This window comes from Rattus norvegicus, chromosome 8 (assembly GCF_021556685.1).
Source record: "Rattus norvegicus strain SHRSP/BbbUtx chromosome 8, alternate assembly SHRSP_T2T, whole genome shotgun sequence".
Classification (NCBI taxonomy): domain Eukaryota; kingdom Metazoa; phylum Chordata; class Mammalia; order Rodentia; family Muridae; genus Rattus; species Rattus norvegicus.
In genome coordinates this window covers 114,119,403-114,147,040 of record NC_141541.1, presented here as the reverse complement: position 1 = coordinate 114,147,040, position 27,638 = coordinate 114,119,403, and the positions used below count along the sequence as shown (strand labels likewise).

At 45.4% G+C, this 27,638-nt stretch overlaps 1 protein-coding gene across 3 annotated transcripts in view; it reads left to right on the top strand.

Moving 5' to 3' along the window:
- The window catches only part of Col6a6 (collagen type VI alpha 6 chain), a 155,397-nt gene that overhangs the window by 76,423 nt on the left and 51,336 nt on the right, over positions 1-27,638 (top strand). For all 3 annotated transcript variants that reach the window (XR_015628038.1, XM_087564209.1, XM_087564208.1), the window contains exons 9-20: positions 1,398-1,741; positions 1,835-1,913; positions 5,829-5,983; positions 7,728-7,820; positions 9,122-9,175; positions 10,974-11,045; positions 11,143-11,169; positions 13,666-13,710; positions 13,798-13,851; positions 14,911-14,973; positions 19,534-19,599; positions 21,136-21,189. Coding sequence is in view for 2 of the 3 variants with exons in the window: in XM_087564209.1 (XP_087420335.1) it covers positions 1,398-1,741; positions 1,835-1,913; positions 5,829-5,983; positions 7,728-7,820; positions 9,122-9,175; positions 10,974-11,045; positions 11,143-11,169; positions 13,666-13,710; positions 13,798-13,851; positions 14,911-14,973; positions 19,534-19,599; positions 21,136-21,189 (1,106 nt within the window). In the remaining variant the exon portion in view is untranslated. The remainder of the gene's footprint in view (positions 1-1,397; positions 1,742-1,834; positions 1,914-5,828; positions 5,984-7,727; positions 7,821-9,121; positions 9,176-10,973; positions 11,046-11,142; positions 11,170-13,665; positions 13,711-13,797; positions 13,852-14,910; positions 14,974-19,533; positions 19,600-21,135; positions 21,190-27,638) is intronic.

The following is a 27,638-nucleotide window of genomic DNA, read 5'->3' as shown; positions in this document are numbered from 1 at the left end:
GAGAAGTGGACACACAAGTTCTAGAAAAGGTGGATGCTGATTTCTGATGCGTCCTGCATCTGCCCCTGTCTCGCTTTCTGAGTAGCCAAGAAGAAAGACGGTCAAATACAGCAAAGTAGAAGGCCAGTCTTCCAGACTTTTTGACAACATTAAATCTCTGGGTGAAATTGATGATCAAGTAAGGCTTTCCCTTTTTTACACTGAGATCTTATCTTTAAAAAAAAAGACTCAAGTCACCAACCTTTGTTTTAAGCATTTAATTTGGTTTTGTTGTTGTTGCTTCAGAGACTTAAAAATATCCAACTGAACAATGTATGTGGGAGACGTCATGAAGAAGCATCCCTACACACACACACACACACACACACACACACACACACACACACACACAGAGAGAGAGAGAGAGAGAGAGAGAGAGAGAGAGAGAGAGAGAGAACATCTGAAAATCACTGAGTTAAGCCAGGCATTTTTTATTGTACCAAGCAAGCCACATGTGTTGAGAAGGAGGAGGCTAAGGCTGAAGTGAGTTTAGCAGCTTAGACGTTCTTGAAAGAAGAGCCTGTGTGCTGTAAGACTTTTATCCCTCTCGAATTATCTGCCTTTAGGGCACTCAGCATAAATACCAAGCCCATCCCAGTGTCTTCAATGCTGAAACTTCCCAGGAGTTCATAAGGCAACAGCAAAGACCTTTACATGCTACACGTCCCTGCTCTAAGTCTATAGAACCCCGAATGGCAGTGTCCTGCTCCCCACTGACGGAGCTCCCAAAGGCAGTGCCATCTCTGACACAGACAAGTTGGATAATTGGATCACCAGTCTCCTCTTCACCTGTAGGACTTAAAGCAAGATCTAAACGATTTTTTTTTAAACCATCGACTTCCTCTCTGAGTGGATGTTAAAGGCAGTCCAAATTGACCCATGCTTCTAGAAAATTGATCAAAACTTTTCTGTGACTTTTTTTGATTCTAAATGACTTTTCTCTGTTCCAATGTTTTTACTTTTCTCTCGTTCCCATTATAATTTAACATTTGTCAATGACCTCACCTGTTAAGTAGTGCTCATATGAGTGTATTTTAGAATGTCACTGCATCCACAAGGTGCCTAGGGATACTTTAGAGACAGAACGTATTACAGTGTACTTGTAATGGCTCGAATAGAATCATTTAGCCCTTTAGTTGTCAGAGAATCGTCCAGATTTTATGCCAGCCGAAACAAGTTTATACTCTATAGGTTGTAGAAGAATGGGTGCGTGGCTTTCCTGGTCCATGTTTTCCCCTGCTTTCTACTTTATGGCTAGAATGGAAATAAGACTTCTTGGTCCCTAGACTCAGGCATGCATCAGAATCCCATCAATGTGATGTTAATCTAACAAGATTCACTGTCTCCTTGAATCCTAGATTGTTTCGTGGATGTGGTGGTTGGATTTGATATCTCAAGTCAGCGGAGAGGGCAGACTTTGCTCGAAGGTCAGCCTTGGATGGGGACCTACCTCCAAGACCTCTTACGTGCCATCAGCTCCCTCAATGGGGTAAGCTGTGAGGTGGGCACAGAGACTCAGGTGAGCATAGCTTTTCAAGTGACGAATGCTATGGAGAGATACCCTTCCAAGTTTGAGATCTACAGTGAGAACATACTGAGCAGCCTGCAGGGTGTGACAGTGAACGGCCCATCTCGCCTCAACCCAAACCTGCTGAGTTCTCTGTGGGATACGTTTCAGAACAAGTCCGCTGCTCGAGGGAAGGTAATATGGCTCTAGTTTGTGTGCTGGTCTGCGGTTTTCAGTGAATTTGTTGCTAACTTTTTTTCCCCCTCATTTTTCTAAAACCTACCCTAGGTGGTCCTTCTGTTTTCAGATGGATTGGATGACGGCGTTGAAAAACTTGAACAGAAATCTGATGAACTCAGAAAGGAAGGTACTGAACGTGGGGGAGGGGAGGAACGGGGTTAAGCATTTACTTACTTAAGTAGGGTTTTACTTTGTACCCCAGGCTATTCGGGACCTTCCTACGGTCTCAACCTCAAGGCATCCTCTTTCAGCTTCTTGGGTGTTGGGATCACAGACATGAGCCACCGTGCCTGGTTGCTTATTAACTTTATAATCTCAGAAGTCAACGCTGGCTGCATTATTTCCAGGTGCCCTACCGACCCCTGAATTTCTTACTGACTCTGGTCTTTCTCTGCCCTATGGGCTCAGTAGAGCAGAGGTCCTCTCAGGATGCCTTCCTGGTCCATGTGTCTAAAATAGGACACAGACTACGGCCCTTGCTTCACCTCCTCTTACTGGATTTGCTCTTCAGAACCTTTACTGGAGGGCGTGCCTGCCTGTCTCACCCCGTGTTGTTTAACGCTGCTACTTGGTCACATGTGAGTGAACAGGAAGAGCCTCTTTGACCAAGAAACATGATGATTGGAAGACTTCTCCTAACACTAACCATTTCCAGACTTGCAAGCATTTTTTTTTTCTTTTTTGGACAAATTGCCTTGGGTGTTGGGTTTTATAATTAGTTCCTTCCTTCAATGCACAAAAGAACCAACCGTGATACTTGTGACAGTCTCAGAGCTCTGGAGCCAGGCATCTGGCTTTTAGAACCAACAGCCAGTCTGACTTGTTGTTGGGTCCAATTAAAATATAGGTCAGTAGAGGCAAAAAGCAACCATGTGTTCCGACTTGACTAGCGTGGGACCGGTCTCCCGTGTAAGTGGGTACTGCTGCTCTCCCATTCACAGCTCCTCTGCTGACAGGATCACCCACTGCCAGTCACTCAGAGCTGTGTGTTCTCTGAGGAATCACCATTGGAAAGTTACTCCCCACCTCACCCCTGAGCACACAAAGAATCAGATCCTGGTCTCAAGTGACACCAGGGCAGCATTTATGCTCCAGAACTCTCTGAGGTCAAATTCAAAGCTAGGGGGTTGTTCTCATCCTGCCCCGCCCTCTTTCCTTCAGCCCCTCTCTTCTGAGCACTTTTCAACACATTGCTCATGTCCAAACCCTTACCGCAGGCTTGCTTCTGGGAGCCTGCTCTAGAATACCAGCCTGTCCAGAATCTGTGTCTTCTGCTGAGTTCTCTCCTCAACCTTAAACAAATTGCAGAGTTCTCTGGATTTGCAGTCATAAAGCAGAGGCTTTTATTTAACCCTTTATCTGCTAAAACTGCCTTCTCTTCATTCTATCAAATCTTGGTCTTTGTTTATGCACTCTAAACAGATTTTAATTAACATTGAGGACAAGGCTTTGAGGCACCTGGTTTGAGGAGACAATTTTGTTGTCATCCTCCAGATTTTAATTACTTCAGCCCTTTGTGTATGTGTTGGGGGCCGATATTCTTTCTTGCTCATGGTGTTAGTATCTTCTAGGAAACATTTCAGAATGTCTAGAGTTCTAAGACCATTCTGTCTCCACCTCCCAGGAAAATCTGTATTGACTTCAGTGTGTGTGTGTGTGTGTGTATTCCTCAGAAATTTAGAATCTTTGAGAAAGGGATAAAGGAATGGTGGCAGGAGTATCTTTTGAAAAGTATCACATAGATCTCAACATGGACAAGAAGGTACCCCTGTCCCTGGATGCTTCATATATATGTGTGTTCCTTCCTTTCTTTCCTTCAGTTAACCGCTGAAGGAACCGTGTGTGTGTGTGTGTGTGTGTGTGTGTGTGTGTGTTTTCCATTGATGATCTCTTAACCTAGGAGACTGTTTTAGTTCAAGATCACATACTATCATAAAGACTAGGCAGTCCTCATGCAACAAGAAGAGAGGAGAAAAGAATTAACAGTAGTGTGTGGCTCTATAACTTATACATGTAAATTGGGGTTTGAATTTGTTCGTTAAGTTTTCAAAGTCAAATGCCCTGGAATTTCTTTATGAAGTGGTTCTTTCTTCCCACCACTTTTGAAGGTTTTTCTGCCTTGATTCGTTTCTAGCGACTGAAGACGTTGCACTGAAGGTTGTGACTCATGTAGTGAGTCTGGAGGGAGCATGACTGAATACTCCAATTCTGAGAATCACGACCATAAATGATGGTTCTGTGCATATTCCCTGCATGTCAGGGTCCCATGGATCTTGTAATGCTCACATTTTTACACTTCCTGAAGTTCCTAAGGAAAAACAGATGTGACAATACTTTTCTTTTATAAATAGATCTGTAAGTATGCCTTCCTCGTCGGTAATGCTCAACTCCTCCGCATAGCATTGCTGTCCCAGCCCACCTCTGGACTCATTCTTCTCTTCCCCCTTCTTAGTTTAGAAAGGTGACCGACCGATTATGCTAGTTTGTCTGGGACAGGGCAGGACTTTTACAGGACTAACATCAGAAAAGTCTCCGGCAAACCAGAACGAGCTGGCCATCCAACTTAAACCTTTCTTCCTTCCTTTCCTTCAGTTAACCACTGTATCGGCCTCTCCTCCAATCGAATCCACCCCTGCATTCCCAACCTCACTCCCCTATTCTCTTCATTCAAACCACAGCATCTGAACTTACCTAAGAAGGGACTTTGTCTCTGGGAAAGCCCTTGACTGTTTCCTTATCTGCTTTGGTATTTAGGTCTCCAAATCCCATCCAGTGTGTCTCATGCAATCATAGGAGGATGAGAAAAGTGTAGGGTTGCCCTTGGTTGAGTGATTATGCCTTCCATACCTTTCTGCTAAAGTGTCCTTGAGTGTAAGTCTTTGGAATCAGGCTCCGGATGAAAACCCGAGAAGGACCAGTCAGTCAAGAGCCTCTGTTCTCTAAGCCTCAGTTCTTTTCTCTGTAAAGTAAAATCTGATTTGAATCAGATCTATAGACCAAGATGAAGCATCATTTAGCTGTCTCCCAGGCACACCGCAGTTATGAAAGAAAGCTAATGTAACTGTTATGTAGGGTGAATGCCAGGGCTACCTCATACCTAGTTTTCAAAAGCAGTCACTGGCAACCCTACCCTAAGCCGTAAACTTTATTTGAGATATTCTGATCTATAAAATTCCAAGGCGTATGAGATGCTGCTCTCAGTGATTAACATCTGCTTCTACTAAAAGTTACAACTGTAGCAACGGTTTCTTATGAGATCATTGAAAGCCTCTGCCTTTCATGTATTTGTGTGTGCCTGCTTTTAGTTCATGTGTAGCACATGTGTGCAGGAGTCTTCAGGGACCAGAAGAGGAGAGCTGCATTACAGGTGAGGTCAAGGCACCACTTGGGTGCCAGCCACCAAGCCCAGGTCCTCTGCAAGAACAGCAAATGCTCTAAACTGCTGAGTCATCTCTCCTGCCCTTAAACACACACTTCTGTTTCTGTTTATACATTTGTTTCTGTGCACAAAGCTGGGGCTTGAATCCAGGCATCACACATGCCAGGCAAGGTTTGTGTAAAGAGACATTCGGGTTTAGTACATACGGACAAAGGGCTAAGATCCCCATTTCTCTTTTGACTTGATCATCTTCACATGTGATTCTTTTATTGAAAGATGCCAGTCAATACGCTTGTCTATCCCAGGAAAGTCTGTATTTCTGAGAAAGCTCCTAGGTGATTCTGATTGGTGGCTTGAGTAACCCTCCACAAAGGGGAAAAACAAAAAGAGCATTCACTTTCTTGATGTGTGGATTCTGAGAAAATTCTGCAAGCCGTGTGGACAGACCTTTGGTTAACTCACTGTCTCATTTTAATCAATAATCTCTGAAATCCTGCTATTGCACCCCCAGTTTAATTCACTAATATTGTGCTATCATTTACTGGCATTGCATCATGGGATTAGAGGACATAGACAACAGAAAGAAGCTGTCCGCCGAGGCTAGCGGTTTAAGCGTGCTGGATGATTTAAGAGCCCACTTCACCTGGGGAATGTGTTGAACAGGCCTGAATGCCCTCATAACCATCGCTGTGGACGGAGCTGCCGATTCCAGTGACCTGGCTGACCTTCTCTACATTGAATTTGGGAAAGGATTTGAGTACAGAACACAGTTCACAATCGGAATGGGGAACCTTGGGAGTCACCTGTCAAAGCAACTAGTAAGTTACTCAGAAAAGGCTGGAGGGTTCAAGTAAATGCCCCACCATCGGGCTGGAGCCTTACCTCCAAAAGTTTAAGCCTTTGATTGTCTAGTATACAGGTTTAATATTGGTGAGGATGGACTTGAACTAATACTGACCTTTTAAGTAAAGACGAGATGGGCCTTTATGAACTTGGACAGTCTAAGAACGTGGTGCTTTAAGGATTATGTAGTTCAGTGGGTCAAAGCATGTTTGACAGATACTCTTGGGCTGGAAGAAATGGCAAAAGGAAGAATAAAGAGGAAAATAGCACCACGCTGGCCAGATCAACCCACGAGGCCAGTGTACCAAATGACCCTGAGTTAGGGACAGGCCCGGTGTCCCCAGGCCAGCAGGTTCTCAGGTTCCATGGGGCTCTGAGCATCACAGTTCATGGTGCCTCTGATGTTCAAAGTGTACTTCCTCTCCAGCTCAGCCTGTGAATGACCGCCGCTCACCATGGAGTTCAAGCAGAGAAACAAAGCCTGCTAGAAGTGTGGGGGAGGAGCTAGACATCAGGGGCCTCAGTGGCGGACTTTATGAGTGAGGGGTTTCCTTGGGTTGTCTCCACACTGCTAGACCCTTATGCTTTTGTTCTGTTTTTCCGACCTCACAACTAGAAAAGATGTCTTTACCATGTTATTTCAGAAATTTACAAAGAATCAAGCTTGGGTGTGAGCACTAACGAGTCTTGGCATGTTACTGATTTTACTATGAGTGGGTAATGAGTTGGAATTAATTTGTTTATAATTCACAGAATCTTGACTCAGTATTATCAGAACACTTTCTGATGAAGGGCTGTTCTTTACCTGTAGAAATGAAGGGTAGCATTTACTGCGAGCTGAATTGTCCTAAAACTGAGTCTGCTGGGTTGTTCGCAAAAATAAATTAGATAGATATAGATTGATAGATAGATAGACAGATTGATAGATTGATAGATAGATTGACAGATTGATAGATGATAGAGTGATAGATTGATAGATTGATAGATTGATGATAGATAGATTGATAGATAGATTGATAGATAGATTGATAGATTGATTGATAGATTGATTGATAGATTGATTGATAGATTGATTGATAGATTGATTGATAGATAGATAGATGGATAGATAGATAGATAAAGCTATGTTAGCTATTCAGGAAATATCAAAGTAAGTCCAGAGTGAAATTCATATTCTAAATACATAATTTTGTTTTGGCCATCACGTAAAGAGAATATTCTCATGCTCACACTCTCTGTAGCAAATGGCTCTAAAATGTTGGCATGTACCTGATATTTCCAAAGTCACATCAGAACTCTCCTAGATGTGTTTCCAGGGGAGGCTTTTCGAAGCCGCGTTTCAAAGTACACAGTCTGACGCTACTGACAAGCTGAGATTTTACAAATGGAGCCATGCCTTCATTTTACCGAACAAAGCCCGAGGGGCAGAGGGTAATCAACAATGAGCAAAAGCTAGGGTGAGGTGTGTTGACAAGAGGCAACCCCGTTAATAATTAGTATGCAGTGAGCTGGTCATGGCGGAAAGGACGCCATCTGCAGAGGTGGAGCACTTGTGGGTTGATCAGGAATTCCTCACAGGGTAGACAGCAGGACTCGAAAGTGGAAGGAGACCTCTTAGCGGTGATAAGAAGGCTTCTGCCACTGTGAGCCCACAGTGGAGTTTATGCGTGGGATTTGGGGATCAGTGCCACTGAATAACTATCCTCATGTTCCCCCAAGATCAATGTTGCAGAGAGGACCTGCTGCTGTTTGCTCTGCAAGTGCACAGGATGGGACGGCGCCATGGGGGATCCGGGCTCAGCAGGGGAAAAGGTGACTTTATCTCAGACTTACAACTCCCACTCTTTGAACCGCAGCATGCCTTTCAGATATGAGCTGGGACGGAAATAGAGAGGTTTTGCCTGGAGGAAGCTGACCATGTACCGTGATACCCTTTTTCCACGTGAGACTAGATGGCTGCCATTTTCCTTGGTCTTCTACATTAGAATTGTCTGGAAGTTCCTCAAGGGGTTTCAAGAGACATCGCCATCAGGACGTTTGATGAGCCCAGTGCTTAAGCAGCACTGGTAACACAGGAAAACCAAGCGATGCTGAATGATGAAAGCCTCCTCCACACCAGTGACCCACTTCAGTCTCCCCTTTTGATCTCGGCAGTGACATTAAAATCAAGTCAATATTGTGTGTAGTCTGCTGAAAATCAAACTCAGGTCACTCTACCCTAGAGCAAATTGTGACAGTGTCACCATCCCTAGACATACATACAGAAGTGGGCCAGATAGTTTTTTTATTTATAACACTAATTCATTTATTTCCTAAGTAGGGAGCATTTTTATATTCTTGCATAAAAATTCTACTTCAGGGGTTAGGACATGTTCAAATATGTCCAAACTCACAATGGGACACATTTAGTGATCTTAATACTGCTACCGTACATATGGGTTGAATTTGTGACCACGGTGCCGTATTGCTCCCCCATCACCAGAGCTCTGTCGCTGTAGAAAACTTTGAATTAATTATTTCTGGAATGCTTAGACCTCATGGAAGGAGGATTCTAGAATTTAAAAATGTACCAAAAACCAGAATAGAAAGAAATGTGTGTGGCCTGGTTTTCTATGTATAGCAGTAGGTCCTAAAAAAGAAAAGGTTATTTTGATGAGAAGAGAATAATTCTAGTCTGCCAAGAATGAATATATTTGCTTAGAGAGGAATGTCAACTCCATTGCTATTCCTGAAGACAGTGAGGGTCAGTGTGCTATCACAGGTGTACACATGTGTGCACGTGTTATGTGTTCACACTTATGCATATACATACCAGCTACCACCCCACATACATATATGCATAAGCTCATATGCCCACACGTATTCACACACATGTGCTCACACATCCACACCTACAGTCCCTGCCCCCTATGTGTGCACATGAATATCTGGATGCTTGTGTGGAAATTCCTTTTTGTTTGTATAAACGCCACTAGCTTGAGGTTTGGAAAGCCGGGGGCATTTTCGAACTCTTCCGTTGCATATGAACTCTAACCTCAAGATGGTGGACCTGCCCTGAGAACTCACTTCGCAGTCTGTGGAGCTCACGTCTTCTCCTCTTTCCTTTCTTCCAGGGACCCCCAGGATTTAAAGGCAGTGAAGGCTACCTGGGAGAAGAAGGCATTGCTGTAAGTCAAGGCCTTTACAGCTCACCTATCCCTACAAACAAGAGAAGGGAAACAAAGACCAGACTCTGAGGATTCAGATGCAGCGTCTTGGGTCTTTCCTGACTCCCGTGCTGGAAAACACTTCTCCTTAGAGGTCCTTACTCTACTGCCTCGCTCTGTCTTACCCACTTCCACTCCACAGTGGCCTATGTGAAAGGTAGTATCCCTGCCGTAGGAGCCACATCCCTGACATTTGCCCAGGTCATTTAGTAATTAAACCAATGCACCACATAATTTATCAGAAACCCTTCCCTCCTTCCTCCTCCTTCTCTCTCTCCTCCCTCCTTCCTCCTCCTTCTCTCTCTCCTCCCTCCTTCCTCCCCTTCCCTCTCCTCCCTCCCTCTTCCCCCTTCCCTCTCCTCCCCTTCCCCCTCCTCTCCCTCCCCCTCCCCTCCCCCTGTCCTCCCCTTCCACCTCTCCTCCCACCTCTCCTCCCCCCTCCTCTCCTCCCCCCTCCTCTCCTCCCCCTCTCCTCCCCGTCCCCCCTCTCCTCCCCCCTCCTCTCCTCCCCGTCCCCCCTCTCCTCCCCCCTCCTCTCCTCCCCCTTTCCTCCCCGTCCCCCCTCTCCTCCCCCCTCCTCTCCTCCCCCTTTCCTCCCCGTCCCCCCTCTCCTCCCCCCTCCTCTCCTCCCCCTTTCCTCCCCGTCCCCCCTCTCCTCCCCCCTCCTCTCCTCCCCCTTCCCCCTTCCCCCTCTCCTCCCCTTTCCCCTTTCCCCCTTCCCCCTCTCCTCCCCTTTTTCCCTCTTCCCCTTTGCCTTTTCTCCCCCTTTTCTCTTCCTTTTTTCCTTCTATGCATCCAGTCCTGCATTCATTTGAAAATACACATTTAAGCTTCTTAATGATTACTTCATTGTTTACCAAAGGAAAAAAAAGTACACTACCAGTGTGAGCGCCCCAGAAATGAGAAAAAAAATATACAGAATAAAGATACCCAGCTCCCACCTTAGGGACCTTTCCACACTAGAAAGACAAACAAGGAAACTGTCCAGCTGTTTTGCACATGGCTGTGCTGGAGGCACAGGGAGTTGACGGTATTGAGCAAGAATAGGAACCTAATGGCTAGAAGACCAACCCGATCAGAGTTGACCCTGGGAAGGAGAGGTTACGAAACAATGGGCAACACTTGGGCAGACATGTGAAGGATAACAAGGAGTTCCTCCGGGTAAAGTGTGTGGGAAATCCTATTCTACTACAAAAGGGAAACCATGTGTTCAAAGTAACAATGGCGTCAAAGGATTGAGATTGGGAATTGGCAGAATGGCACATAGTGTGGCTGGGCACTGCAGAAGTCCCCTGGAGAAGACTCGCTGGTGTCTAGCTATGGACAGTGAGTGAGGGTGAGCATAGGAGTGGGATGATCAAGCAGCATTGTGGATGACGCTCAGACTGAGGTCATGGGTCAAAGTCTTAAAGTCATAGGGACCAGGCAAAGAGTCCTGAATCTTAGCCTAGGGCAGGATGAGTGCACATGGTAAGGAGATTGAAAGGCAGTAATATGGTGGCCACATGGAGAAAGGGAAACTCCGTGCAGGCAGTATGCAGGTGGCATCCAGAGCAAAGGGTTGTCATCATTGTAGATCTGATTTACTTTCATTCTTTGTTTTTGTAGGCTAGAGTCCCGGAATGTAAGTCATGAACAGACAGCTGTTTTCTTAAAAACAAAACAAAGCCCAAAAAATCTTTGTCAAGTATCCAGGACAGGTCCCAGATCCTAACAGGACACACTGATCTGGATCTGTGATTTTTCTGCTTTTCCTCAGGGAGAAAGAGGAGCCTTGGGACCAATGGGAGAGCAAGGTACAAAGGGATGCTTAGGTGCCAAAGGGCCCAAGGTAAGGACTCTGTAAGACCCCCGCAATGCTACACTGTGATCCATCCCGGTAGCCACTGAATTTCCTACACTCACACTGCCATCCTTTCTGTCTTCAGGGAGCCCGAGGACTCAGCGGAGAAGAGGTATGGCCCTTATTCACCCCTCAGTTATCCAGAAAACTTTGAGCTTCATTTTTTTTTGTTTCTTTTTCTAAAATATCATTAGAGGATGCTACAAGTGCAGCCACTGTTAGCTTTCCTTTTGTTTGTTTTTTGTTTTTTGTTTCAGTACCAACTATTTCATTTAGTGTTTTTTTTTAAAAAAAAAAAACTGTTTGAGATTCTAATTACAGTATTTCTCCTTCCCTTTCTTCCATCCAAACCCTCTCATATATAATGTTCCTTTTTCTCTCTCAAATCCATGGCCTCTTTTTTTGTTGTTGTTAATTGTTGTTGCAGGCCTATATGTACATGTACGTACATACAGCCTGCTCAGTCTGTATAACGTCCCTTGTATATATGTTTTCAGAGTTGACTGTTTAATGTTGAATGAGCAGTTGATGTGCCCTTCCCTGGGGAAGACTATTTCTCTTGCTCGAATTCTTAGTTGACTACAGTTCTTTGTGTAGGACTGCGGACTCTTCCCATTCACCCTGACATTTCTATTGCCCTTACCCTGCTTTAACTCATGTTTATGAAATCATGTTGGTGAGACTTTGAGTGTAGCTTCTGATGTTGCTAGGAGACACAATCTCACAGCAAACTCTCCAACCTCCTGGCTCTCACATCCTCCTTTCCCTTCAACGATGTTCCCTAGGCCTTAAGTGCCAGGAGTGTTTTGTTAGGTGTATTCATTATGACTATGCCCTCAAACTCTGCATTTTGATTGGTTGTGACTTTCTGTACTGGCCCCTGTCTTCTGCCTCTGTCTGTTGCCACAAGAGAAGTTTCTTTGATAATGGGGGAGGTGCAGGGAGTATATTTGCCTGGGGTATGAGGACAGATGTTTAGACTAGTATTTGGGGGTTGCTGGATTAGTAACATTGTGGGTTCTCCACCAAGATCCATGACTTCACTAGCACTGAGTCTGGCTAGGTTTCAAGTACCATGTTTTCATTTTTTGCTGAGCAGGTCTTAAGTACAGTTATGGAGCTGTAGGTTACCACCAAGGTATACAATGCCACTACTGCACCCTTAGGATTCTCGTGCCATGCTGGCGATGGTGGTTCACAGGCATCATAGCTGGCAAGGACAGTTGGTTGCCTCCCTTCTTTGGAAGCTTACATGGTACCTTCTGGAACCGTGAAGGCTAGTCCTCAGGGAGGATGCATTCAGGTCAGTTCCAGTTCTGAGTCTCTGGGCTCTGGGTCTGAGATGGATGGAGTCAATAGGTCCACCTCTGGGGGAGCAGTCAGGGACAATAGCAATAGGCTGTACATTTGGGGTCTTCTGGACAGCCCTGGCCAATAATTCAAAAGAAGGCTTCTTGTATCTGGTATTAGGTTTATTTTTAGGTGGTCTTCGGCTCTTGCATTGTCAGCCCAGGTAAGAAAAGTTCACCAAAACTATATATTTATATTTATTCACTGAATCACATGCATTATAGGGTCATCTTGGTAAATAGTTAATGATTCCTTAAGGCCTTAGCAGACATCCATATTGGTATTTTACCCACTTTCCTCCTCCTTCTGGATTTTCTTTCCTACCACTCCCTACAGAGCCTCCCTTTGCCCATTTCCCCTATTGGATGCCTTGTTCCCAGCTCCCCTCTTTGCCCTCCTCCCACCTTCTGTATTTGCCTCCCCCCCCCCCCCCAAGGAGTCACATTTGCTCCCGTTTCCCTAATCAGATCGCTTAGACCCTGCTATTGCCCTCCTGTTCCTCAACCTCCCTATCCTGGCAATGTCCCATTCTACTCTCCTGGGTCCTGTAGTCACTCCAGGCTACACACTCACATCTGAAGACTCTGAGTGAGGGGCCTCCAGGGACAGAGAACACACAGTATGTTCCTTTCTGGATCTGGGTTAGCTCACTCGCTAAAGGTCTCTGCTGGTCCCGTCAGTCCATGCTGTCATTCGTCTTCCTAGATGAATGGAATTCCACCGTGTGTACGCGCCACAGTTCCATTATCAATTTGTCAGCTGAAGGACATTTACGTTGTTTCTCTCCCCTAGTCATAAGCACGGCTGATCTAGTAGCTGTGGAGTTCGATGTCCAGTCCTTGGAGCACGCACCAAGGTGGTATAGCTGGGTAGCATATGGTAGATTTATTTTTAGCCTTTCCATAGTTCACCACGTGGATTTCCATAGTGACCGCAGCAGTTGGCAATCCCAGCAGCAGCGAATGAGGCTCCCTTTCCCATCATCCCCTTCGGGCGTTTGTTGTCCATCGTCTTGTTGGTATTTGGCGTTCTGACTGGGGTAATCTGAACTCAAAGTTGTCTTTACGTTTTACCTCTGCCTCTCCTATCGGGCAGGCTCCGTTCGTTACGGCAGCTTCTGATACTGAAACTGACCTTCAACATTACCCAGGTGTCACCTAACAGGCTGTTGCTCATCACGTGACCCCCAAGACTGCTTTTGGTTTTGGTTTTGGTGCCTGACAGATGTACTGTGTTCTAATCACATCTGCCTCTGCAGGGTGAAGTTGGGGAAGATGGGCTTGACGGATTAAATGGAGAACAGGTACAGTGCTGGCCTTTCACCGCTGACACCCTCCTCAGCTGGCTCTCGTGGAGATGAGAACTGAGTTTTCCCTTCTCCATTTTCTAGGGTGACAGTGGGATTCCTGGAAGAAGAGGAGAAAGGGGTGATGCGGGATCTCAGGTAGGGATACAGGACACAGAAACGATGAACCCGCAATGGTTTATAAATAAAACAACTGCCTTGGAATTGCTCATGGCTATAGCTACAGACTGACTTAGGGACAAGTATTCATGAAGCCATCACATACAATGGTGAACGTTGATTTTCATGTGTCTAATGGGTTCTGCTATTCAGGGCTAAGCATGGCTAACCTTGACTCGGGTACGTCCGGTATACATGTGTTTCTTAGCACATCGACCATGTCTTTTCTGTGGAGGGCAACTAGAAACATAGAAGGCCTCTCGTGGCATCTAGAGGTCTGGTACCTCTTACTGCAACACTCCCTTCTCTTCTCTTGAGTCCCATTGAGCCACACAGTCCTCAGTCTAGGGGAAGGGCATGACATGGTGGCAATACCTATGATCTTAGCCCATGTCTCGGGAGGCAAAGGTGGGCAGCTCTCTGTGCTTGAGGACAACTTAGTCTGCATAGTGAGCTCACAGTTCATGTGAGAAATGACCAACTACAAGGAGGAAAAACATTATTGGGGCCATGGAAAGCGATGCCATATTAAGAATGGAGGTGCACATTGGCTGAGGTCTGTAGCAAGGCAGCTGGGACACAGAGCCAGCCACTCACCCCTTAGGGTGCTCTTCATGGTGTGAGGAGTTAATTTTGAAATCCACTTTCTAGTCGTGAGATGTCCTTAGGCAAGTGGCATGAACTTTGAATTTCCACTGCCTCATTAAAACAAAAGATTAAAACAACAACAACAAACAAACAAAAACCAAAACCCTCCTTTTCAGAAGACTAATAGTCAAACAAGGTGACAAAAGTACCAGAAACAGAGTTCAGAGTGCGGTAAATAACAGAGGTCACTACTGGGTTACGTTTTTGATGCCAAGAACGTTTTTTTTTTCTTTTTTCTTTTTGTAGTTCCTTCTTCCAGATTTAAAACAACCTCAGTGGAAAAATATTTAATTATTCAAGCCAGCGAGAATCTAAGCCCTTTTCTTTATGCTTATTAAGTTTATTAAAACCTCCCATCTTGTCCTTTGTTCTGGTCTGTGTTAACTTTAGGGAAGCCCAGGCAAGAGAGGGGCTTCTGGTGACCGTGGACCGAAGGGCCTACGAGGAGATCCGGTAAGTGCAATGCCCCTGTGGGCTGCGATCATAGAACTTCCTTCCATAGCGGAGGGCTGCTCCATTTTAAGGCGATATGGGCATATTCCTGAGCTTACAACTTGGAAGTCTTAACTGGAGGAATTAAATGCAGTTTCTGTGCCTACACCCTCTTTGTATTCCTTCTTGTGCCTCAGAGTTAGGAAGGAATTCTAGTCCATTCAATTAATTTCCTGAACACCTCACAATGCAGGGCACAGAAGAAGAAAAAAGGAACACTTCTTTTTGTCTAGTCTCCCTTGGGTTCTGTGGAGAATAGCAGCTTCATCTTCCCAAGCCAAGGACTTGGAGAGGATTCTGTCAGGCACCCGTCAGGATGTGAAGGTATCTGCTCATGGAAGGCTACAATCGAGCCAAGCAGGCACACCGCACATGCATGCTCGACACTCCACACATGCATGCGTGGGCACACCACAGCAGTGGAAGTCGGTGCCAAGGGCTTTTCCCTCAGCACGCCCACGGAACAGTGACTCTAAGGACAGCCATGAACTTGGTTCAAGAAATGAAAATGTTTGTTGTGCTCTTTGGTGAGCGGGAACATGCAGCAGCGCGACACCCAGCTGTGGAAGTGTGGGCTTTGCTCACTGGAAGACACCTGTGTGCTCATTACCTGGGTAAAGAAATAGATCACCCCCAATCCCAGAAGCCCTCTTGTGCATGCTCCAGTCACTCAGACCCTCCCAGGGTCATCACTGAAATAGCACGGGATATCAGGCTTAACTGCCCTCGAGCTTCATGTGACAAGGACCATTGTCTACGTACTCTTCTGTTTCTGGCTGCTTTGCTCCATTTCATGGCTGGGAGATGCATTCATGTCTATAACACACATCACTCAAGACCACTCCTGTATAGTATCACATTGGATATTTATCATATACCTATCCATTCTGTTATTGATAGTTATGCTACTGTGAAAATTCTTTTGCATGTCCTTTAATATATACAGTATCTAAAGTATATAGCTTAGGAACAGAATTTCTGGATGGCGACATGTACGCCTATATTGAGCAAAGTCTTTACAGTTCCCAAACTGTTTTAGTCAGGCAATGAAACCCCATGACCAAGAAGCAAGTTGGGGAGGAAAGGGTTTATTCAGCTTACACTTCCACATTGCTGTTCATCACCAAAGGAAGTCAGGACTGGAACTCAGGCAGGACAGGACCCTGGAAGCAGGAGCTGATGCAGAGGTCATGGAGGGGTGTTGCTTACTGGCTTGCTTCCCCCGGCTTGTTCAGTCAGTACATAAACATTTATCAGAGAGCTTGAAGTGAACTACTCTCCCACCATATGGAAAAGGTTAGTGTACTGTGTGTTGATTAGAACACCTACAGTCTATGAAAACTGTTTAAAATATGCTGAGGGGGTGTGGGGAACTGAGCATTGAAGGGACATTTGTCTGGTAACCTCTTGGGTACACAGTATGTTGGTTAGAGTAGAGATGTAGTGCAGTATGTGTCAGCACTGTAACTGGGCAGCATGCATTGAAAATAGCTATATTTCAAGAGCACAGGGCTGATGGCTGGCTCCGTGGGTAAAGGCATTCATTAACAAGCTTGAGGACCCAAGTTCAATCCCTGGGACCCACAAGGTAGGCAGAGCGAGCCGACTCCAGCAAATTATCCTCTTACTCCCGCACATATGTTGATGGCACACAAGTGCCCACACAGTGTGTGCACATGCGTGCAAATAGATGCAGAGTTTAAACAGGAGTCCTCACTTGAAGATGACGTTGTTTGCAGGTTGGTATCTCCTGATAATTTCAAACAACTTCAAGATAGGTCATGTAGCTTCAGGAAATGGTAAGTCATTTCACAAAAGGGTAAGCAAGAAATGGTGGCTCTAGAACATGATCATTTTAGCTTGGTACGACGACCATAAGCTCATTTGAGGCATCGATACACAATTTCCATTAATTTTAAAGCAGATATTCTCTTAATTGTCTGTCATGGACGGCGTGACTATATAGTGTGTTTTAAATCAGGTGGGCTCAATGGCTCAGTGGGTAAAGGTTCTTGACACCCCAGGTTCGATCCCAGAACCTCATGAAGGTGTGGGCGGAACCGACTCTGCCCAGTTGTCCTCTCACCTCCACACGTGGGCCATGAAGAGTTAGTTATTTTCATCTTTGTCTAAAGAACTTGAAGACTGAGCTTGAACTTTTGACAGCGATGATGTTTAAAGTCAAGATGGCTGGCAGTTGGTCCCACCAGAGCCCTCTGGCTGTGTCAGCCCCACTGACCTTAGATAGGTCCCAGTGTTTAACCGTCCTTTCTCACCTGCTTAGAAACCTGAAGCTCAGACTTAAACAGGGCTCTGTGCCTTTGTGTGTTCAGTCTGAGTGGATTGCTATTTCAGGAAAAATTGGGAAGAGCAACATTGACAGAATAAGTGGACCACACGTGGGATCAGATTTTCCTTGGGAATTCATGCAAGTAGCACAAAGTCCTGGGAAAACATCTGAACAAGATTTTGCAATTTCCCATTTTGGCTAGATGATTTTTTTTGTTTGTTTGTTTGATTGATTGTTTAAGGCTGGCCTTGAGCTCCAAATCTTCTTGCCTCTACTTTCCAAGTACTAGGATTACAGATGTGTATCACACACACACACACACACACACACACACATGCAGCTTTGATGGGGACTTTTTAAAATTTCATGCGATACCAGGAAAAACTGAGCAGAGCCTCTCTCTGATTTACAGAGACTAGTAAGTTCGTCACCTGACAATACATGGTTACTGGAAGTCTGTGTTTGGTGGCAAAGTTGTGTTAAATTGTGGTTCTTGTTCTTGCTGAATAGACTAGAGAGAATAGTTGAGACTCACACTGACCAAGCAACTCATGTACATACAGAGGTGGTCGGTTCTATTCTGAAGGGCTGGTGTGCAAGTCTTTCTATGTTATCCTTCAAATTAAAGCTCATATGTGTCCAGTTGGTTAAAACTCCGGGCTTGAGCAGGGCTTGGTGGCACACACATTCATTCCTGGCACTCAGGGGGCAGAAGCAGGCAGATTTCTATGACTTCAAGGCTATCCTGGTCTACATAGAGAGCTCCCATTCCATCAAGGCCTACGCAAGGGAAACTGTCTCAACATAAATAAATGAATAAATCCGTCATTTAGGTGGTCTTCCTTCTCCTTACCGTCCTCACTACAATCATAGCTTTCCAGTTGTTTCTTAGGTATGGCCATGACATAAGAGATGAGTACTTAAGCTTGAGGAAGGAATGAAAGTGTAGAAAATGATCCTGGTTTGGCAGTGAGGAGAATCGAGCACACTTTAGTAATAACAATCATGCAATAAATCCAGGTTCCTCTCTTTCTCCCTATTACCTTATAAGCTACTTAAATCCAAGTCCAAACACTATTTAAAAAAATAAATAATAAAAAAAATGCGTACTAAGTGTCTGGAACAGTGCCTCATCCCTGTTGGTGATTGCAAATTGCTTATTGATTGATTGACGGTAATCCGGGGCGCTGTCAGCAGACCAGCCCGGCAGCTGGTGCTCTGCAGGGCTGCGTTACTGCTGTGCCTTCGCGGCCTCTTGGAGCATCGATTGGCTTGATTGATGGTCTCAGCACCGTGCATGCACAGTTCGACCGTGGTCCCCAAGTTTGAAGCTTCGTAGTTTTGCCTGCCAAGGATGAGAGCCCACGATGGCATTATTTGCAGCAAGTTGCTGCTTAGATGTTTGGGTGAATAATGAGAGAGAGAAAAAAAAGCCTCCAGAGTTCAGGTTTTTCTAAACTCCAGGGATGAGCATGTGAGATTAGAACTTGGGTTCAAACAGGTTGCCGGGTGTCCTGTGACTTCTCCCAGGGTGATATTAGCAAACATCTGCCCACACCAGATGATAAACCAAAGACCAAACCTAGCCTAGTGAACCAGTGGGTTTATTCAAGTTTATTACGGGAATATGAATGCAAGGGTTTATTTACAGGGGCACTGGTGACTTGGGGACATTGAAAAGCTATGCCAGCAAGGGAAGGAGGGAGGGAGACTCAGCAAAATCTATATGCTAGAGTTCCCTGGCAGCTCATAGGTAGCTCCCCCAGAGTCCCCTTCCCCGGCAACTGTTACTGCTCATACATGACAGGCACATGGCCTTCAGCATTAGTCAGGGTCTGTGTATGGGTGTGAGGACCATGTCACAAGTGTTTAACTTCTCCCAAGAAGAAAAGGGTAATCCTACCTCAAGTGTAAATTTGCCTGGGACTCCAGGAAAGAAGGAAAAGCCTAGAGAAGGGCAGACTCCCCACCCCCACCCCTTCCTGGCCTCTCCAGGGTAGGATACAGGTTGGTCTACTCGCTTCCCTTGGCCACGCCTCCTGTAGTGAGCACTTGCTTCCTCCCAGCGTGCTCACCTCACCGTGGGTATCCACTCTGAGTCTGCTAATAGCAAGCCAAGGAGGCGAATCAAATACTTGTGAGCCACCTGTCACTTCAACCGGGTTCTGCTTTCTTTATTGAATTCATACTCTATTAAAAACCCCGTTCACCTTTTCTTTTTCTCTTTTTAGGGAACTCCTGGACGTGATAATAGCATACAGGGACCCAAGGGCTTGAAAGGAGACCCTGGAAGACAAGTAATTATGTGGGCATTTGGAAGTAAACTTGCTACTGTAGTGGCGGAGAGGTTCAGTGTCTTAGAAGTAGAATATAAAACACCTGAGGGGGGTATTTGGACTAAGAGAATATGCTTAGTACAGGAAAACTATTGTGGGAAGCAAAACAAAAGCGAAAAACAAAAAACCCCGAATCTTTCACTCCTGCTTATTTCTTGCTGTAAGACTTTAGAAACATTGTCAACTTCTGACCTGAGACATCAGGAACATTGTCAACTGGCCACACTAAGCCACGCCCACTAGACCACACCCATGAGGTCTTCATGAATATAAACCTCTAAGCTCTAGCTTAAAAGGAAGGACTTGTTCATTTAATAGAGAGATGTTTTTAAAGGACTACCAGAGTCGTTGGCCATCCCGGCATGTAGGGGTGCTAGGATGCTACCCCACATGCTAAGGTACAACCCTCTCAGCCTGCTGTGGAAAGGTGAGAGACCTGGTGATGGGTGGCAAATCTCTGGAGGTTGTTCTGAAATCTCACAGACCACAGCTTGGTCCCCTTATCCTATTACTTAGGATTTAAAAGAGTATGAGGATAACGTGTGTCTCTGATGCCCTTTAATGAACAAGCTCCCCTGCTAACTCCCTGTAGGAAAGAAGCTCGATGTGGTAGGAAAGAGTCAGCCATGCTCCTTCCTCCTGCTTTGTCCATGACCGCTTTGTACACCAGGGCCCCACCCCACCTCCCACTCTGTATAAACCTTGATTTTTCTCACTTGCAGAATATGTGAATAGCCCCCTTTTGTGTTTTCTTGGCTAACCAATCATTCCATACTTTTGCGCTCGGGGGAATTTTGAGGTTTTATTCATGGGCAGGTGCTACTCTGCACAGGGCAGGCAAAGAAGCAGTTTAAAGATAGGAATCCCAACTGGGGTCTGGGGAGATAATTCACTTGGTAAAGTGCTCCATGCGAAACCGGGAGGACCTGAGTTCAAATCCCCAGGACCTACTTTAAGAGGCAGCTCTTGTGGCACAGACCTGTGATCTCACACCGGACATGAAGGTCCTCTGTTCTTTGACCAGCTGAGTTTGTGAACTTAAGCTGCAGTTAGAGACCCTGTCTAAAAACACGAGCAATTGAGAGAGGCCGTCTGTCAACCTCTCGGCCTCCATGTGCACCTGGACGGATGTACAGATGCCAACACAAATACACAACCCAATGTGCACAAAAGCCCCAACCAGCAGGGGCCTGCCAGGCCACCTTCAAGCTCTGTCGGTGACAGGGTAGGGATATTTGAGTATTCCAACCCATGTCTCAAACATGAATTAGTGACAATGAGAAGTTGACACTTGAAACCACATTGTCAAAGTTGTGCTGCTAATCCCTGTGACCAACATAGGGATGTGATTTATGACCAATGGAAGACAGTATCACAGTTTAGGGAAAGATGACTCCATCCCTCATAGGACCCCTTGTGGTACATGGACAGATGTTAAAAGGGAACCCTGTCAGTGATGTAATGGTGCCCTCACACATTCTTCTGTTCCTCTGGCAGGGCAGAAGAGGCTGGCCAGGCTCTCCTGGGACACCAGGCTCAAGAAGAAAGATGGTAAGAGCCCTTGGAGGCAAGGAGCTTTCAGACTCATGGATCCCATCGCTGTGATGGAAGTCGCTGGTTGTGGGGAGTTGGTGGGATTGTCGATGGCTAAGGATGTTATCTAGAGACACTGAGCTATGTCAGAATAGAACTGGCCTGGTAAGGTCTGGGAAGCCTAAGTAAGAAAGTGCTGGCAGCACACACAGGAAATTACCCACAAGGAAAGACTGCCATGCAGGGAAAGCAGAGTGTCAGTGAGGAGAAAGTGGTCCATGTTTGGCCTACTTGCTGATTTAACTGGAGTTGCCATGATGTTACTTAGTGTACAAGCTTTATTGTCTGCTAAATTTTATGATTATTAAGAAAGTTGGGAAGAAACCCTCCCTTAGCAGTTCTTGATTGACAGTCTAAAGTTCTTTGTCCATATCTGCAGGTCTACCACTAATATCGACATACAGGTCTTATTTAGACAACCATAGTGTTGAGATTTTAAAGGTTATAGCATCCCTGTCATGTCTTAGGGTAGGGGGAGTTGGGGGGAGAATAATGTTAAATATAGTGAACTCATATGTGAAATTCTCAAAAATTAAAAAATGGAATTGAAATAAGTTAAAAGAGAAATAATGGTAGGCATGTAGCCGAGGTTAGACCAGGTAGTTGAATACCTTAGGGATTCTGGTACTGTGATAGAACACAACACCTTGACCAAAGGCAACTTGGGGAGGAAAGGGTTTATTTCAACGTACAACTTGCACACCATCACTGAGGCAAGTGAAGGAAGGAAGTCAAGGTAGAAACTGAACTGAAGCAGAATCCACGGAGGCATGCTGCTTACTGAATTGCTCCTCTTCACTTGCTCAGCCTGCTTTCTTACACAACTTGAGTATCATGAGTACAGCAATGGTGGTACCACTCACAGTGAGCTGGGCCCTCCTACATCAATCGCGAATCAAGACTATTCCCCACAGACTTGCCTGCAGGCCAATCTTATAGAGGCATTTTCCTCTATTAAAACATCCTCTTCCCAGATTTGTGTCAAGCTGACAAAAGCTAGCCAGCACATTGTGGAACCCATTGGGGGAGTTTTATTTTGTTCTTAGTTTATTTTATTGGCTTTGTTTAAATACACGCTTTAAAAATATTCCATGTGTGATTGCTTAGAAAACCACACAGATTCCAAATAGAAAGCCTTTATCCAATAAGAGATTATTTAAAGGAATTCACTTCCACACCTGCATTAGAGTCTAAATTATACCAATTTTGTCTCATTTCACAGCATTTTCTTTTCCAGTCTTTCTTATCCAGCCTGCTCACCCCGTTCCTCAAAATGCAAAATGTCTTAAAATTGAGCACAAATAAAAACTAGTTGAGTGGGTGGCAGTCAGGAGGCATTGTGTTTTCTGGGCAGAAGTAGTTAATGAAACTAGCTATTACACTCCACCAGGAAAGTGTTTTTGCATCTGGAAGCATACCCATGTTCTTCAGGCGGCTGGGAAATAAGAAAATAGGAGCTGTGATTGCATTCAAACTGTGCAGAGTGTGATTGTTAGCAACCAGCTTTGCTAATGTTGCTTCAGTGCATATGCAGATGAGGGAGTGTTTATCCTCTGCTCTTAGTTTTCTGCAATGGCATCTCTGCGGGCTTACATCCCCCTGCAAAACATTGTCAGTGTTAAGAATATCAACCTAGGAAGTCGTGGTGTGAAGAAATGTGTATTTTTTGTTTTGTGCCCCCCCCCCAGAGGTCATATCAAACCACACAGCTTCCAAGGAGGAGGTCCCCATGTTGGTGATAGGTGCCTCTGTGTCACGCAGGAGTCAAAGCAGGACTCCTGCAAAGGACAAAGCAGGGGCACACCTCGGCTATAGTCCTCTTCTGTGCAAGTCAGAAAAATAAAGTGAAAAGACTCAATGACCCCACCTTCCGGTCACAGACAAGGACTGACACCAGACAACTAACTCTGCATGTGGACCACAGAGAAGAAGTTCACTGCTTAGCTCTGATGCCAGGACTAGATTTCTCTCAGAGTAACTTTACCATCCATAAGGAACTGATCAAGACAGCTCTTCGGATTTGAAATGTCGATTCTGAGAGGGACAGGGGATAGCCCCATATATCCCAGTGAGCAGAGGAGGGTAGCCCCATATATCCCAGTGAGCAGGGGATAGTAGCCCCATACATTCCTATAAGCAGAAGAGGCAGAAAAGGATGGAGAGACACTGAATTGTGTTTTGTTTGGATCACTGGTGGCCAGAAATCTAGGCCAGGAAGGCTGCAAACAGTCAGGGACAGCGAGTCTGTGAAGATTGAGACAGATACTCTGGGACCTGGAGGGCTTCGTAGGAATCCCAAGAATCTCCTAAATGCCAGAAGTTGGAGGAAGATGCAAGACTTCTCTTGACCCCAAGGTGTTTTAGAGAGTGTCTCTATGTCCCACCAGACCTCCCCAGGGTTTTTAGTCTACAGGGTCCCTTCTAAAGATGGCCAATCTTTGTTGCCAATGAGTCAGAAGATTAACTAATCAAAGCACAAAAGAGAGTGGGGATAATCACATCCAAATGGCAAATTAACACCCCCCCCCCGTCCACCCTTTCCCCATCAGAAGAAGAGTTACTGGAAGGAAAGAGAAACTCTGGCAAACAGATCAAGTCTGAAAGAACTGAAGCCTACATTTTTGCTGAGTGAAAGCTTCAAGAATTGACAGGATGAAAGTGAAAAGAACCAACTGGTAGACCTTGAGCACAGGAAGGCAAAAAGGAAGTGAGATTTGGCAGGGCAGCAGAAATGGCACCACTGGGCTCTGGGTTCCTTATTTTTACTTTTCTATTCAAGAAAAGCTAAATGTAATACTTATATTTTTAAGATTTTATTAGTTTTTTTATGCATATGAGTATTGTATATGTCAGTGCACCCTTTCATGCAGTGCCCATGGAGGTCAGCAGAGGTCTTTGGATCCCCTAGAACTAGAGGTACAAATGGTTGTAAGGTCCCGTGTGAGTTCTGGGAACTGAACCTGGGTCTTCTGGAAGAGCAACAAGTACTGATCCAACTCTCCAGTCCAATACTGAACTAAAATAATCACGTGATTTGATAAAAGTGCCATTGTGTAGAATGCTGCCAGAAAAAGCCTGTAAGTGCAGGAATCATGACTATCAAAAGCCAACGACTACTTCTCTTTTCTAGATCCTTTTCAAATGAGGACACCTATGCCTGGTGTCCTCAGAGGTGACAAGAGGGATCAGATTGGTTCCCCTGTGTCTACAGATGGTTATGAGGTACCATGTGGATGCTGGGAACTGAACCTGGGTCCTCTGAATGAGCAGCAAGTGCTCTTAACCTGAGTCATCTCTCCCATCCCGCTAATGTTTTTTTCTTTATGGAGGATTTGGGATGATTTTGCATTTTTGCTTGACCTGCATTCAAATATTAAGTAAGGATTTATTATTTTAATAATTGCAAGAAGTTACTCTTTAAGAAAAGATGTTATGTATAAAACTGTAAAGTACAGGTAGATGGTGGGCTGAAGGTGTAGCTCAGTGGCCGAGTCCTTGTCTCATGGCCGAAGCTCTCTGTTCCATTACCAGCACTTTATATAGCCACAAAATATGGATCTGGATGAAGGACATTGAGGAATCCTCAGTGCAATAAAATGCTGCTGTATTGACAAGTGGGTAGAGAGTGGCCAGTAGTGGGGACGGAGCATGGCATGCAGGGAAATGGATATCAACAACCCAATCTGATCTCTCTTCACTGAACAAACACTGAACACCATCAATGAGCCAGCAACTCGCTGAGTACTAGAGCTAAGAACTCAAACAAGAGTTCTTTTCTCTGCAGGAATTAAGAACCCTGGAGTAACCGTGGCAAAGTTTCTCCGCTTTGTTTGAAGCATTGCTTGTAGGGAATGGCTGCATCCTGCACAGAAAGAAGCTCATGCCTCCCCTGACCTGAGCTCATGGGGTGCCAACAGCACACCCAACAAGAAACGTCCCCAGACTTTGCTAAATGCTTCTTGGAGAGGAAAAAGAGGTGGCAAATCCCTCTTCTATTCAAAGGTAACTGAGGGAAAGAGAGGCAGGCCTGCCCAGGGAACGAGTTATTATCAGAGTGAGGCCAAAGTACAAGCCTGGACCAAGGGCAGGAGAAGCAGCCAGGAAGTACAGCCTGGGGCATTGGCGGGAAATAGGAAGGGGTGGCGCCCTCTGAACCAGACTGTGCTGAGAATTGGAACAGATCCTCTGCCAGGGGTAATGAGAAGCAACTGTAGCCTCAAACGAAAGCAGGCTTTCATTCCAGTTTGGCCCAGATTGTTTTTATGGTATTGTCCATTCATCCTTCTGGGTACCACTTTACAGGCCTCCCAGAAAACGCCAGAGCAGCAACACTGGGCATGAGCCTGCCAGTTAGATTCAGGATTCATGGTGTATCTGCCATTAATACCCTGCTTACTTCCTGGTGACTGTCTGTCCCAAATTAGTCATATCTACCCATTAAACAAGGTTCTCTTGAGTACCCAGAAAGCCAGGCTGCGAGAACTATGGAACTGGTGACTCTGTCTTACATCAGGTTTTTTCTCAGGTCCCCTGAGGGTACTTTCCTTCCTTGATGTGCCCGCTCACATTTGCTTTAAAGAGGAGTCAGGATCTCTGGGGGTGTGAGCAGACCCCAGTCAGCCTTTGAGCGTACCCTTCTAGTAGCCTGAGATTATCTTTCCTATGTAAACCCCTTGAAAAGGTTAGGCAAAAGCTGAAAATTTGCTTGCCCTAGTTCCTTGTCTGCTTTCCGTGTCTCATGTCTGCCAAGGTCTCTCTCCCATGACTTTGTAGTTTAAAGCAGCACAAGCCCTGGGTGGCCACTCCTGGGTTTGTTCCTGTCACTTATGTAATCTTAGATGTCAAGTTTGGTTTCTCCCATTAGGCCTGAACCCCCTTGACTAGGGACAAGAGTCGGTTTTTGCTCACCACACCAGCTCCCCAAGCCTTGGACAGAACAGGGACACCAGAGATATGATGACTCCTGCCATTGAGCTCTTTCAAGATCCGATCTTAAAGTCATGTGGGAACATGGCGGGAGAGATTGCACAGGTGGTGTGCTTGCGGGAAAGCCTGAGGTACTAAGGCTTTACTAAGGCCACAGAACATAGCTGGATGTGGTGCTGTACTCTTTTGCTCCCAGCATGGAGAGGGCAAGCTAACAGATGCCTGGTACTTGTGGGTCAGCTATCCAGCCCAGCTTCATTGGTGAGCTTCAGGCCAACAGAGAGACCCATGTCTCAAAACATAAGGTAAATGGCACCTAAGGGATAACGCTGGAGGTTGTCCTCCGGCATACACACACAAGAACATAACAAAAGACAAACAGGAGCAAATGTCGATGTTTTGAACTCTGGTTCGAGAGAAATATCCTTCATGTGAAGCTCTGCTCTGCAGTCCTTAAAATTTACTGGTGAATTTTTTTGTTTTACTAGAATATAACATTCTTCTCATCTCCACTCCAACCAGCTGTATTCACCGGAAACATGGTCCAACCATGAGTGTTAACTGCACCACAGACCCCAGAGGCTACTGCTGAGTGTGGGACAGGCCAGTCAGCCTAGTGCCCCTACAGCTCCCATCTCCTCTCTTATCCCTGTCGCCAGTGTCTACCATAACTCCTAGTTTCCTGCCTCCATTACCCAGACTAGGTCCCTGATGGAAAGATTCATACATATCCCTGACACCAAATCTCTGGGAAGATTTCACATCTGACCAACTGGATGTGATCTCTGTCTTTGAAACCTCCTTCCTGTCCTTGGGCATGTACTGTGTCTGCCTTGTAAATGTTTATAATGTTTATCCCTCCTCCCCCAATACTTGGAGAGTGTGGATATTCCAAGTTCAAAGACTCAGGGCAGGTATGTGTGTGCTGGAAGGGGGTGGTTCCTATCTATTATCCTCTAAAGTGAAGCAGATGGTTTTCTGAATGAAACTGATCTACTGGTGGATATTTTTCTGAATGACGTGGATTGACTTGAATTGGAACAATTCATTGTGCAAAACAGAACAGATTATTATTTAACTTATAAAAATTGCATGCATACGTGTGAGTGTGTGAACATATGTGTACCACACGTATGAAAGCCAGAAAAAGATGTTTGAGCCCTTAGAACTGGAGTTGTAGGCAGTCGTGAGCTGCCCGATGTGGGGTCTGGGAACTGAATCCAGGTCCTCTGCAAGAACAGCAAATGCTCTCGGACTCTGTCTGAGCCATCCTTCTAGCCTTTTGAAAATGACTTCCTTTTCTTCTCTGGCAGAATTTGGGCCTTGAAGATGACTTATTGTTTGAAAGAAATGAGACATCCCCCGCCCCACACACACACACCTTTGATTCTTAGATGACAACATATTTTGTAATACACTTAGCAATACTGGCCTGTCCAAACATTTTTCATGAGTTTGCAGCAAGCCAGTATTGTCTCATG